The 12,172-nt window shown below is 53.6% G+C and overlaps 1 protein-coding gene across 5 annotated transcripts in view; it reads right to left on the bottom strand.

Moving 5' to 3' along the window:
• The window catches only part of MEGF6 (multiple EGF like domains 6), a 221,695-nt gene that overhangs the window by 56,115 nt on the left and 153,408 nt on the right, over positions 1 to 12,172 (bottom strand). For all 5 annotated transcript variants that reach the window (XM_081015974.1, XM_081015973.1, XM_081015976.1 and 2 more), the window contains 3 exons: positions 10,678 to 10,800; positions 8,168 to 8,290; positions 7,190 to 7,327 (listed from right to left, as the gene is read on the bottom strand). In XM_081015974.1, coding sequence (XP_080872100.1) covers positions 7,190 to 7,327; positions 8,168 to 8,290; positions 10,678 to 10,800 — 384 coding nt within the window. The remainder of the gene's footprint in view (positions 1 to 7,189; positions 7,328 to 8,167; positions 8,291 to 10,677; positions 10,801 to 12,172) is intronic.

Raw genomic sequence — 12,172 nt, 5'->3', positions numbered from 1 at the left:
AAAAAGGATTGACAAGGACCACCACACAACTTCTAGAATGATCCCCCAACGTCCTCTGCAACTCAAGGGTTGGAAGGAAGCCTGGGGTTCAGCAGTCTTCTGAGAAAGGCAGCAGAACACTCAGCCTGGTGATCTCAGTGGGTGAAAAATGTGGAAGCCGGGAAGTAGGTAACCAGTCATCTCTGTTGTCAGGGGTTCAGGAGCAGAGGCAAGGGCAAGGGAGGAAACAGAGAGCGAGGGGGAGGAGGCAGAAGAAAAGATGAGTGATGACGACGACCCGAGATCTCCGAGTCTTTCCAGTGAATCAGAAGATTCACAGAAAGGAGCACCAGTGGCCAGGGCAAGGGGGGAGCCTAGGGGGACACCCCAGGAAGATAGAGCCAGAGGGGACTCAGAGGGGAGCAGTTGGAAATCGGGACCAGCGTCATCGCCAGAGAGCAGGGAAGAGGAAGGGCGCCAGGGATCAAGCGCTGGCAGCTCACAACAGGGGGGAGGGCACGAGTCAGGAGTGGCCACACCTCCATCGGGGAGCGAAGAAACGGTCAGACGGAAGGTGGAAGGTTGGGCGCGCGCGCCAAGTTCAAATGCACAGGAAGGTGGCGCAGTAGGCAGCCCGGAAAGGGAGCCAGGTCCTAAAGCCCGCCGAAAGGAGGGAGAAGAGTCAGGGGGGTCAGCGTCAGCGTCAGAGGAATCCCGGAAGGAAGAGACCCCGGGGGGCAGAGGGACCCAGAGAAGAACAGTCAGGCGGAAAAGGTGGAGCAAGGCTAGGATATTAAGTTGGTGTACAAGGGGCGGAGACTCAGATGGAGCTTCGCCGATCTAACCATTAGACGTAGGGTTGCACGCAGCAGCTTGAGAATGGAAACTGTAACTCAATAAAGACTTTTATTTAATGATCGCTGGCTAGCGTGATCCTCTGTGAGCTAGGATCTGGAAGCAACTCTGACAGTAAGCTCCATCACATTAAATTGTGGGCATCTACAGCCTCGCGGAGAGGAGAGAAAGCGGGTGCCTACTAGCGAGCTCACGAACGGCAGACAACATGACGGCCGAACAGCAGATAGCGGAACTCAGAGAAGCAGTGTCGCGACTGAATGCCGAGGCTCTTGCATCCAGGAAGAGAGAGGAGGACGCAGCTGCCGCCTACAGGGATCTCCAGGTCAGGTTGGAAGTGCTTACGAAGCAAGGGCAACTGACACCCAAACCGGAGGGGATTGGGTTGGGGAGACGAACAGGCGGTCTGGTCTCTCACTTCGATGGGAATTTGCAACTTTACCTCAACTTTAGAGCAGATGTAATGTGTGCACTGCAACTGCTGAACAAAGACTTTAGAGATGAGCAAGAGAAGGTGGGATTCATCATGTCCCATTTGCATGGAGATGCTAAAGCATGGCTGCGCAATTTGTGGAGAGATAAGGATCCGGCGCTCCAAAATGCGGATGCCTTTATTAAAGCGATGGATGGGTGCTTTTTATCAAGCATTGACGTGGATCTTGCTCGGCAGCAGATACATGGACTGAAGCAAGGGAGGGCCAGCGTAAGGCAGTACCATGCCCGCTTTTTCGCTTTGGTCAGTGCTCTGGAATGGGACAGAGATTCGGCTCCTGTAAGAGACCTGTTTTGGGAGGGATTGCACGGCTCGGTTAAAGATGAAATTGCGAGGGGGGAGAGACCCCGGACCACGCAGGAGATCGTTCAGAGGGTGCTGGCGGTGGGGGTGCGGCTGGAAGAACGTCCGTGGAGCAGTGGCGAAGGGCGTGGAGGGCGCGAACCAGCCAGGGGCTCCTCCTTCCTTCCCAGAGAAGCAGTGCGTGCGCAATCCACGCCTCCGCCAGGAGGAGGAGCGGAACCTATGGAGGTTGGAGGTGCAAGGGCTCAGTCAGCAGCCAGAGCCCTAGCACCGGCAGCAGTGAAAGCGAAGCCTCCTAGAGGGAACAGGAAGTGTTACATCTGCGATGATCCACAGCATATGGCGAAAGAGTGTCCCCAGAGGCTCCACAAGCACACTGCAGCCTCAGCAATGGTAACTGCAGCAACGCAGCCAGGACAACCACAGCAGGGAAACGACGGAGTCTGGTTGGAGGAAGAGGCACTGGGGCCCAGCCAGACGTGTCAGTGAAGCAGTCCCCAGAGATTTTACAGCCCATGGACCCCCTCCCGCCCAAACCAGTAGTGAGGCTCACCGCGTCGCTCCAGCTGCCCAATGGAATCGCCATGGACGTGCCAATCACCATTGACTCCGGAAGCAATGCGGACTTTATAGGGCAGGACTTTGTCGACCGGCACGCTATACAGTTGCTGCCTGCCACGCTGCCCCTGCAGGTTGTCACGGTGGATGGCAGGGAGCTGCTAGGGGGGCAAGTGGTGAAGCAGACGCCACCAATGGTGATGCGACTTGGGAATCACAGGGAAATCATCAGCTTCAATGTCACTCAACTATCGGACACGCCCATTGTATTGGGCATGAGTTGGCTGGACAAGCACAGCCCGACGCTGGCTTGGTACCAGAGGCAGCTGACCTTCGGCTCTTCATTTTGCGCTGAACACTGCATCGTGCCCAGGCAGGAAGGAGGGGAAGAGGAGTCACAGCGGCAGCTAGGCACGCTGCAAGTGGTTCCCCACAAGTACGCGGAATTTTTGGAGGTTTTCTGCGAGAAGGAGGCAGACAGGCTACCCCCCCACAGACCATATGACTGCAAAATTGACCTGCTGCCGGGGGCGGCGCTGCCCAAAGGGAAGCTGTATTCCATGTCTGAGGACGAACTGCAGGAACTCAAAGAGTTCATAGATCATAATTTGGAGCGCGGTTTCATCCGAGAGTCCAAGGCAGCGGGGGGCAGTCCGGTATTCTTTGTTAAGAAGCGGGACACGCCCCAAAAAAGACTTGTAGTGGACTATCGCATCTTGAACAGTGTGACCAAGCCATCGGACTTCCCCATGCCCCGAATCGACGACCTCCTCGCAAAGGTACGGAAGGGCAGAGTGTTCACCAAGTTGGACCTGCGAGGGGCATACAACCTCATTCGCATGCGGGAAGGAGATGAGTGGAAGACAGCCATGTTCACGCCCCTGGGCACCTACGAATATAGAGTTATGCCTTTTGGATTGCAAAATGGCTCCCACGTTTTTCAAGCTTTCATGCATCACGTGTTGGCGGGGCTCCTCTACAAGACGTGCGTCTGTTTCTTGGATGACATCCTGATCTTTTCGGAATCGCAGCAGGAGCATGACAGACACGTCAAGGAAGTGCTGAGCAGGCTACAGCAACATAGGCTTTACGCCAAGCTGGAGAAGTGCCAATTCGACGTGACGGAGGTGGATTTCCTGGGCTACAAGTTGTCTGATAAAGGGCTCGCCATGGACAGCGCCAAGGTCCGAGCAGTGTTGGATTGGAAAAGCCCACGCAACCGGAAGGAGGTCCAACGGTTTGTCGGCTTCGCGAACTTCTATCGCAAGTTTATCAAAGGCTTTGTGATGCAGACAGCGGCCATCACGGACACGCTCAGCTCCAAGAAAAAGAAGTTCATCTGGACAGAGCAGGCGGAGCAGTCCTTTCAGGCACTCAAGCGTCTCTTCGCATCGGAAGAGCAGCTGCTTCATGTCAACCCCAGCAGGCCGATGAGGGTGGAGACAGACGCTTCGGACAGAGCCGTGGGAGCAGTCCTGCTGCAGAAAGACCCGCAGGGGGTTTGGAGGCCGGGAGCGTTTTACTCAAGGAAGCTCAGCAAGTCCGAACAGAACTACACCATCTGGGACAGGGAGTTGCTGGCCATTCATGCAGCGTTCAAAGCGTGGAGGCACTTCCTGATCGGCGCCAAGCACACGGTGCAGGTCTGCACGGACCACAAGAATCTAGAGCACTGGCGCACGGCACAGTTCCTGAACCAGAGGCAGATACGTTGGGCTGAGTTCTTTGCGAATTTCGACTTCCGAATAGAGTATGTCCCGGGGGACACCAACATCATGGCGGATGCTCTCTCCCGTAAGCCACAGTATCTGGAGGAGGCAACGCCAGCGGCCGCCATGCACATCTTCGCACCGACAGTGTGGGCGTGCGCGGCGGCAACAGTTGACCTGGATGCGGTGCGACGAGCGTTGCAGGATGACTCCTTCGCGCAAGCAAAGATGGCAGAGGTGCACAGGGGCACGGCAGCGACCGACGAGTTCCAGCTGTGAGATGGTTTGCTCATCCGTAAAGGGGCCATCTACGTGCCGGGAGACGAATTTCACGCCAAGGTACTGCAGCAGCTGCACGACGCGCCCACTGCCGGGCACTTTGGCAAGGAGAAGACGGTGGAATTAGTAGCCAGAGACTTCTGGTGGCCCGGAATGAGAGGGGAAGTCGCGGACTACGTGGCGAGGTGTGACACCTGCCAGAGGGCCAAACCAGTGCACAGACCGCCGGCCGGACTGCTGGAACCGCTGCAAACTCCATTCGAACCATGGGAGAGAGTGGCCCTGGACTTTGTCACGGATCTGCCCAGCTCGAGGGGCAAGACGGCTGTGCTGGTGGTGGTGGACTTGTTCTCCAAGATGGCACATTTCATTCCGTGTGCGAAGGTGGCCACGGCGGAACAAACCGCCAAACTGTTCATAGACCACGTGTTCAAGGTTCACGGTCTGCCGCGGTCTATTTTGTCCGACCGAGGGCGACAGTTCATCTCGAACTTCTGGCAGAGGCTGATGGGCTTCCTGAACGTCAAGATCAACCTGGCGTCGGCTAGACACCCGCAGACCAACGGGCAAGCGGAGCGGGTCAATGCCATCATGCAGCAGTACCTGAGATGTTATGCGAATCAACAGCCTGCGACGTGGGTGGATTACCTGCCTCTCGCCGAGTTCGCCTACAACAACACGAAGCACGTGTCCACGGGGGTCACGCCGTTCTTCGCCAACAACGGGAGGCACCCCAGAACCTTCCCGGGACTGGAAAGAATGGGGGAGGGGGAGCCGCAGACAGCAGATGCGTTCGCGTCGGAGTTGCAGGAGGTCCACGATCAGCTGCGGCGGCACCTGGAGCTGGCTAAACACGCATACAAGGTGCAAGCGGACAAACACAGAAGGGTTGGCGAAGAGATCCATGTGGGAGACTGGGTCTGGTTAGCAGCCCACGCAGTGCCGGCCAGGTCGTTGGCGAAGAAGAAACTAGGGCATAAACAACTGGGGCCCTACCAAGTCGAAGAACAGGTCAACCCGGTGGCTTTCAGGCTGGCTCTTCCGGAGGGTTCCAGAATGCATCCGGTGTTCCACAGATCGGTGCTCACTCCCTACAAGACACCTCACAGGTTTCAGGAACCAGCAACGGCACCGGGTCCGCTCCGAGAGAGAACCGGGCAAGGGGGAGTGGCACAGGAGGAGCGCATCAACGAAGTCACGGAGATTTTGGACTCCAGATGGGGGGAAGAGGGGATAGAATACCTTCTCGCCAAGGAGGGCACCCCGGCCAGTGCCAACAGCTGGGTGCCGGGCTACGCTTTAGACGAACCTCTGCTCAAAGAAGAGTTTCATGCCCTCTTCCCACATAGGCCAATGCCAGCAGACTTTTTCGACGACTGGCTTTTCACGCCCACGCTTTCAGCCAGCACGTTCCGGGGGTTCGACTCGGACGAGGAACCGACACGAGACGCCCGTTCCCCGGAGGGGTCACCCTCGGGATCTGCTTCAGAACCCTCGTATTGGTGGGATGATCGACCAGAGGAGCAGTTCCGCAGAAGGTGGCTGGAGGGTCCAGGACGAGCAACGTCTCCAGAAGGCAACGAGGGAGAGACGGACATGGACGTTTTCGGGGACGACCCGGGTTTCGAGCACGGCGGCACAGAGATGGAAGCGGAGGTGACCGTCGTCAACGAGAGCAGGGAGGAAGAACCGGAAGACTTCGGATGGCGGCCCGCCACGGGAAGCGAACTGTATCCGACATTCGTCCCCCTGACACGGCAGCACCCAGATCCCGCACCGGAAGGAGGGGAGGGGGGAAGAGGGGGCTTCGAGGGGGGGATGGATGTCAGGGGTTCAGGAGCAGAGGCAAGGGCAAGGGAGGAAACAGAGAGCGAGGGGGAGGAGGCAGAAGAAAAGATGAGTGATGACGACGACCCGAGATCTCCGAGTCTTTCCAGTGAATCAGAAGATTCACAGAAAGGAGCACCAGTGGCCAGGGCAAGGGGGGAGCCTAGGGGGACACCCCAGGAAGATAGAGCCAGAGGGGACTCAGAGGGGAGCAGTTGGAAATCGGGACCAGCGTCATCGCCAGAGAGCAGGGAAGAGGAAGGGCGCCAGGGATCAAGCGCTGGCAGCTCACAACAGGGGGGAGGGCACGAGTCAGGAGTGGCCACACCTCCATCGGGGAGCGAAGAAACGGTCAGACGGAAGGTGGAAGGTTGGGCGCGCGCGCCAAGTTCAAATGCACAGGAAGGTGGCGCAGTAGGCAGCCCGGAAAGGGAGCCAGGTCCTAAAGCCCGCCGAAAGGAGGGAGAAGAGTCAGGGGGGTCAGCGTCAGCGTCAGAGGAATCCCGGAAGGAAGAGACCCCGGGGGGCAGAGGGACCCAGAGAAGAACAGTCAGGCGGAAAAGGTGGAGCAAGGCTAGGATATTAAGTTGGTGTACAAGGGGCGGAGACTCAGATGGAGCTTCGCCGATCTAACCATTAGACGTAGGGTTGCACGCAGCAGCTTGAGAATGGAAACTGTAACTCAATAAAGACTTTTATTTAATGATCGCTGGCTAGCGTGATCCTCTGTGAGCTAGGATCTGGAAGCAACTCTGACATCTGTCAACAGCAATGGGGAGCCCCTTAGATGCTTCTCAAGGCAAACCTCCAAACAGCATAGCCAGTGGTCAAGGATGATGAGTACTGTAGTCTGACAACATCTGGAGGGTCATAGGTTCCTCACCAATGCTTTAAGTAACAGCATTGCTTACTGCATATGAGAGATGGAGAGATGTCTCTATTTCGAAGAGGCGTTTCCACCTGAGAGTGAGGGGTGCCTCTTAGGTCAGAGATGGGGAAGCCTGTGGCCCTGCAGACGGTGTTGGATGCCAACTCCCATCAGCTCCAGCCAGCATGGCCACTGGTCAGGGATGATGGGAGCTGTAGGTCAGCAGAGACTGGAAGGCACCAGGTTCCTTGCCTCTCATATGCTCATCATAGTTTTTTTCTTCACTTAACAAATTACCAGCTCAGGTTATTGGATTACCAATGCAAGTCTTCTTGTCTTCGTCCAGCTGGTATCCTGAGTTGCAGCTGCAGACGGGGCCACTGCTGGTGTGGTGGCAAAGGTGGGAACAGCCCCCATTGCTGGCCTCGCAGCTGTTCACAATTTCCATTTCTATACCTAGAAAAGCAAGAAGAAGAAGAGGAGGAGGAGGAAGAGATACACTACTGACTGGTTTCCTACAGAGTCATCTATCGACCCATGGCCAAGAGGAAGCAGACATTTGCATGAAATCAACGTTTCAGTTTGCACACATTCAAAATTTTAAAGGGTTTTTTTTTTTAAAAAAAAGAAGAAGATCTGAAATGTGAATTCTGAAATTCGCATGCCTACACTGCCCCTTGATATTTCACTCTTATTGTTATTCCGATTTATTTTATGAATCGCTTCCTATGAAGCATTTTGATTTTTGAAGCAATTCCACAACACAATAAAAACACATATGAAACAACTGGGTATCTAAATACAGGTTTAAACAAGGGTTATTTACCTGGACTAAAAACCAGAGGCAGAAGTCAAAACATATTGCAAGAGAACTTATATATCTTGTTTTATTAATCACGGTACTGTAGATGTTATTTCAGGGATTAACAGAACCCCAAAAGGGATTTGGGGCTTTTTTCCCCAACCGGAACTCACTGGAATTCAGTTCCTGCGCCTCTCAGGTGGGCACCATTGCCATTATAAGAGAACAAGGGAGGCGATTGTGGCAAGTTGCGGCACCTCTTTTTCTAGAAAAACAGCACTGGATCTGGAACAAGCTTGTGTGAAGTGATGTTTGATGTGGGCTGACTATGTGGCCCCACCAAAAGACTCCGTAACTCGCCCAAGGAAAGCCTTATCTCAGCATCTTCCGCTCTTGCATTTTCATCAGAGGGAAGAACATGGGGTTGCACTCGATGACCCTTGGGGTCCCTTCCAACTCTATGATTCTGTGATTCTATGGAGATGGATACTTACGGTAACACTGCTTGCCGTCAGCCCCCAGCTCATAGCCTGGATTGCAAGTGCATTTAAAGGAGCCGCGGGTGTTCAGGCAACCATGCACACACATGGCTATCCCTGCTACGCATTCATCGATATCTGGACAAAAGAAAGCAGAAGCAAGCTATTTTATGCAGACAAGCTATTTAGATCCCCGTACATAATTGCCAGCTTGCAGGGGGTGGGAGTAGACCAGCGGTTCTCAACCTGTGGGTCCCCTGATGTTGTTGAACTACAACTCCTATCACCCCTAGCTAGCAAGGCCAGAGCTCAGGGATGAAGGGAGTTGTAGTCCAACAACATCTGGGGACCCACAGGTTGAGAACCGCTGGACTAGATGAACCTTTGGGTCCCTTCCATCTCTACAGTCCTGTGGTTCCATGAAATTGGAGCAGAACTGCAGAGAATGTGAGCAGAACAGCTGATGGCGAAGACTGCTATTGAGCCAGAGAGCTTGAATGTTGAGAAACTCAGGACAGTCAAAAGAAACTGCTTCTTCACACAGTACATAGTTAAACTATGGAACTGGCTATGGACACCAACTTGTTGTTGTTGTTTAGTCGTTTAGTCGGGTCCGACTCTTCGTGACCCCATGGACCAGAGCACTCCAGGCACTCCTGTCTTCCACTGCCTCCGGCACCAACTGCCTCCTGCACTCCTGCACCAACTTGGATGGTTTTAAAAGAGGATTAGATAAATTCATGGAGGATAAAGGCTATCCGTGGCTACTAGCAGTGTTGGATATGCTTTGCCTTCACTGTCAGATGAAGCAATGCTTCTGGATATTCAGAGTGGCCCCATTGAAATTAATGGACCTGAGTTAGTTCATTTGTTCTAATTGCTGTTCTCTATCCAAATCTAAAATCCTGTTGTTCCCAGTGCTGGTGGAAAGTTTGCCCATTGCTATCCTCTCTCTCCCCTTCATGGATCACTGCCTTGTTGTGGCGAAGGGGCTTGAATAACACAGAGAAGCTATGAGCTATGCCATGCAGGGCCACCCAAGACGGACAGGTCATAGCCAAGAGTTTAGACTAAATGTGATCTACCTGGAGAAGGAACTGGCAATCCACTCCAGTATTTTGCCAAGAAAACTCCATGGACATAAAAAAGAAGCTTTGGGAAGAAAGTGAGAGTTTGCAAGGCATGCTCTGGTCCATTGGGTCACGGAGAATCCAACATGACTAAGACGACTAAACAACACCAACCCTCTCTCTGGCTGCAAAGATCTTACAATGCAGAGCATGCCTTACCATCTTGTTTTGGTTGCCACACTCAAGTTTTCTAGTGGGCAATGTGGTGTCCTCCAACAGTCATTGGACTCCCAACACCTGAAGGGCCCAGCCAGCCTGGCTAATAGTCAAGGTTGAGGGGAGCTGTAGTCCATCCAACAACTTACGAAGGGCCCCACATGAACTCCCCAGCTCTAAATGTTGTTGGACACCGGCTCCCATCAGCCCCAGCCAGCCTGGCAAATGGTCAGGGATGATGGGTGTCATACAAATTATGGAAATAATTAAATTAAAGGTTGAAATGTGTCAGAGAAGGGCTGAGCAAGGAAAGGCTGGAATGTGAAGGTTGTGTTTGTAAGAGAAGCACAGAATGACATGAAAACACGAGCTACTGCTGTAACTGTTAAGGACGAAGGAAGGAAGGAAAGTTAAGATGTTATGCCTCCTGATTGAACCAGTAGAAGATAGCAGAAGTACTGCCATATATGGACATAACTGCCCCTTTCCTTTCCTTCTCTTTGCTTATAAATGTATAAATGCTTGTGGTTTTTTTCATATTTGGGGTGCCATCCCTCAACTACTTGCTAGCTGAGGTTGTGTTGCACTGGCTTTGCAACACCTAAATAAACGCCCTGTTTGACTGACAACTGGAGCCTGGATTTTATTGGCTGTCCAGGCTGAACCCACAGGGTGTTGGTTATTCAACCCCCGCATTTCCCCAACAATGGGAGTCGTAGTGCAGTTGTACGAGGTTAGTATGGCCCACATGCAAGGATGACGCACAAAGCTGTTATCCAGGAACACCAGGAGGACACCACATCACTTCCCCCTAATATGTTGCTGAATACCAACTCCAATCATCCCTGACCATTGGGTCAACAGTCAGGGATGATAGGAGTTGTAGTCTACAATCAGCAGGGCACCCCTACCCCTGTCCCAGGAGTCGCTCTCCCATGCATGGAGCATATTGGACATGCATAGAATTGGTGGCTGAGGGTTTTTTGGTTGCTGTCCCCACCCCACCCCCATGAACACTACAAAGATCTGTATTAATTGCAAGAAGTAAATGGGATTTTTGTTTTTGCAAGCACTTATCTTCTAGGGCAGCTGAAAGCTCATTTATCATCCTCCCAGACCAGACGGAGCAACTAATTATAGCATCTATGGAGATTAGCAAGGCATTTGCATGGGGGGGGGGGGAGAGAAAAAGGACAGCTCTGCAAAAATTGTGCAAGAGCCTCAAGAGACTCCCCGTACCTTCACAAGCTTTGTTGTCAGCTGCCAGCCTGTATCCAGGGTGGCACTCACAATGCGCCACCCCACGCCGGCTCTGACACTGGTGCATGCAGCCTCCATTCCTGTTGGCACATGGGTTTCTCACTGGGAAGAGAAGGGAGGCAGCGAGTCAGTTGGAAATGGTCCAAAAGGAAGCAGTCGAAGGCAGAACTCACTTGCAGAAGATCACAGGAGCATCTCCAGGTAGGACAGGGAAGAGACTCCCCCTGGACAGCCACTGCCAGTCAGTGAAGTCAATATTGAGCTGGATGGAGTCTATTCTCAATAAATAGGTCATCTGCAGAAACCCACAGGCTGTTGCCCAAAATAGTTCTGCTTATGAGAGAGGAACAGTGGGGTGCAACTGCTTTGGATGGAGGTTCCTCGCATCTTGTGCAGAAGAGAAGTTACGCCGTGCGGGTTCTTAGAACGGCCAAACACCCTTTCCAAAGAACACTGGCAATGGCTTATCCTGCATGCAGTTGTTCAGGAAAGGAAGCCAGGGGCCAAGTCCTTTCAAGTAGATTTTGAAGAGGGATCAGCCAGCACTCAGATGCCAGAAGAGCTGCAGCTTCAACTTTCCACCAGGGAGCTCCTGTTCTAGGTTAATCTGCGCCCCAGCATCCTCCCCTTTCTGTCTCTTATCTGAGTCCTTCCAGCTGAGATTATCCAGCTGGTTCTCTCTCCATCGTTGGCTTTCTCCCCTCCTCTGCTGGAACCAGAGATGACTAAGGGGGAGGGACAGGGAAGGGGGGGAGCCCTTCCTCAGAGATAATTCTGTCTCTTCCCTGGTATGGGAGACTCCTGGGCTTGGTTCTATTTCATTTCGCTCCTCTTCCCTCCCTTCTCCTATTCCTCCAAAGAGAAAGCAATCCCTCAAAAAGTGTCTGAAAGAACATCATTACGCACTCCCTTCTAAACACAAAGTGGCCATGCAATCAGGGCAGTGGCAGATTTACGTATAAGCTAAACAAGCTATAGCTTAGGGCCCCACTCTCTTGGAGGCCCCCCAAAAAATTAAAGGGGGAAAAAGCTTACCGTATTTTTCGCCCTATAGAACGCACTTTTCCCCCTCCAAAAATGAAGGGGAAATGTGTGTGCGTCCTATGGGGCGAATGCAGACTTTCGCTGAAGCCTGGAGAGCGAGAGGGGTCGGTGTGCACCGACCCCTGTCGCTCTCCAGGCTTCAGGAAGCTCTGTGCAACCCTCGGGAGCCCGGCACAAAGTCACGCTGGTCTCCCAAGGGCTGTGCAGAGCTGCCTGCAGTCCCGGGCTCCACGCAGCTCTGCACAGCCCTAGGGAGCCCGGCGGGAAGTTGCACCGGGCTCCCGAGGGCTGCGCAGAGCTGCCTGCATTCCGAAGCCTGGGGCGCGCTGAAGAGCACGCCCGGGCTTCACGCAGCTCTCCGCAAGCCTGGGGAGACTGGCGCGACTTCCCGCCGGGCTCCCTAGGCTTGCGGATAGCAGGCTGTTCTCGG

The sequence above is a fragment of the Podarcis pityusensis genome (genome assembly GCF_964106645.2).
Source record: "Podarcis pityusensis genome assembly, chromosome: 8".
Classification (NCBI taxonomy): Eukaryota; Metazoa; Chordata; class Lepidosauria; order Squamata; family Lacertidae; genus Podarcis; species Podarcis pityusensis.
This window is presented reverse-complemented; position numbering and strand designations above follow the sequence as displayed.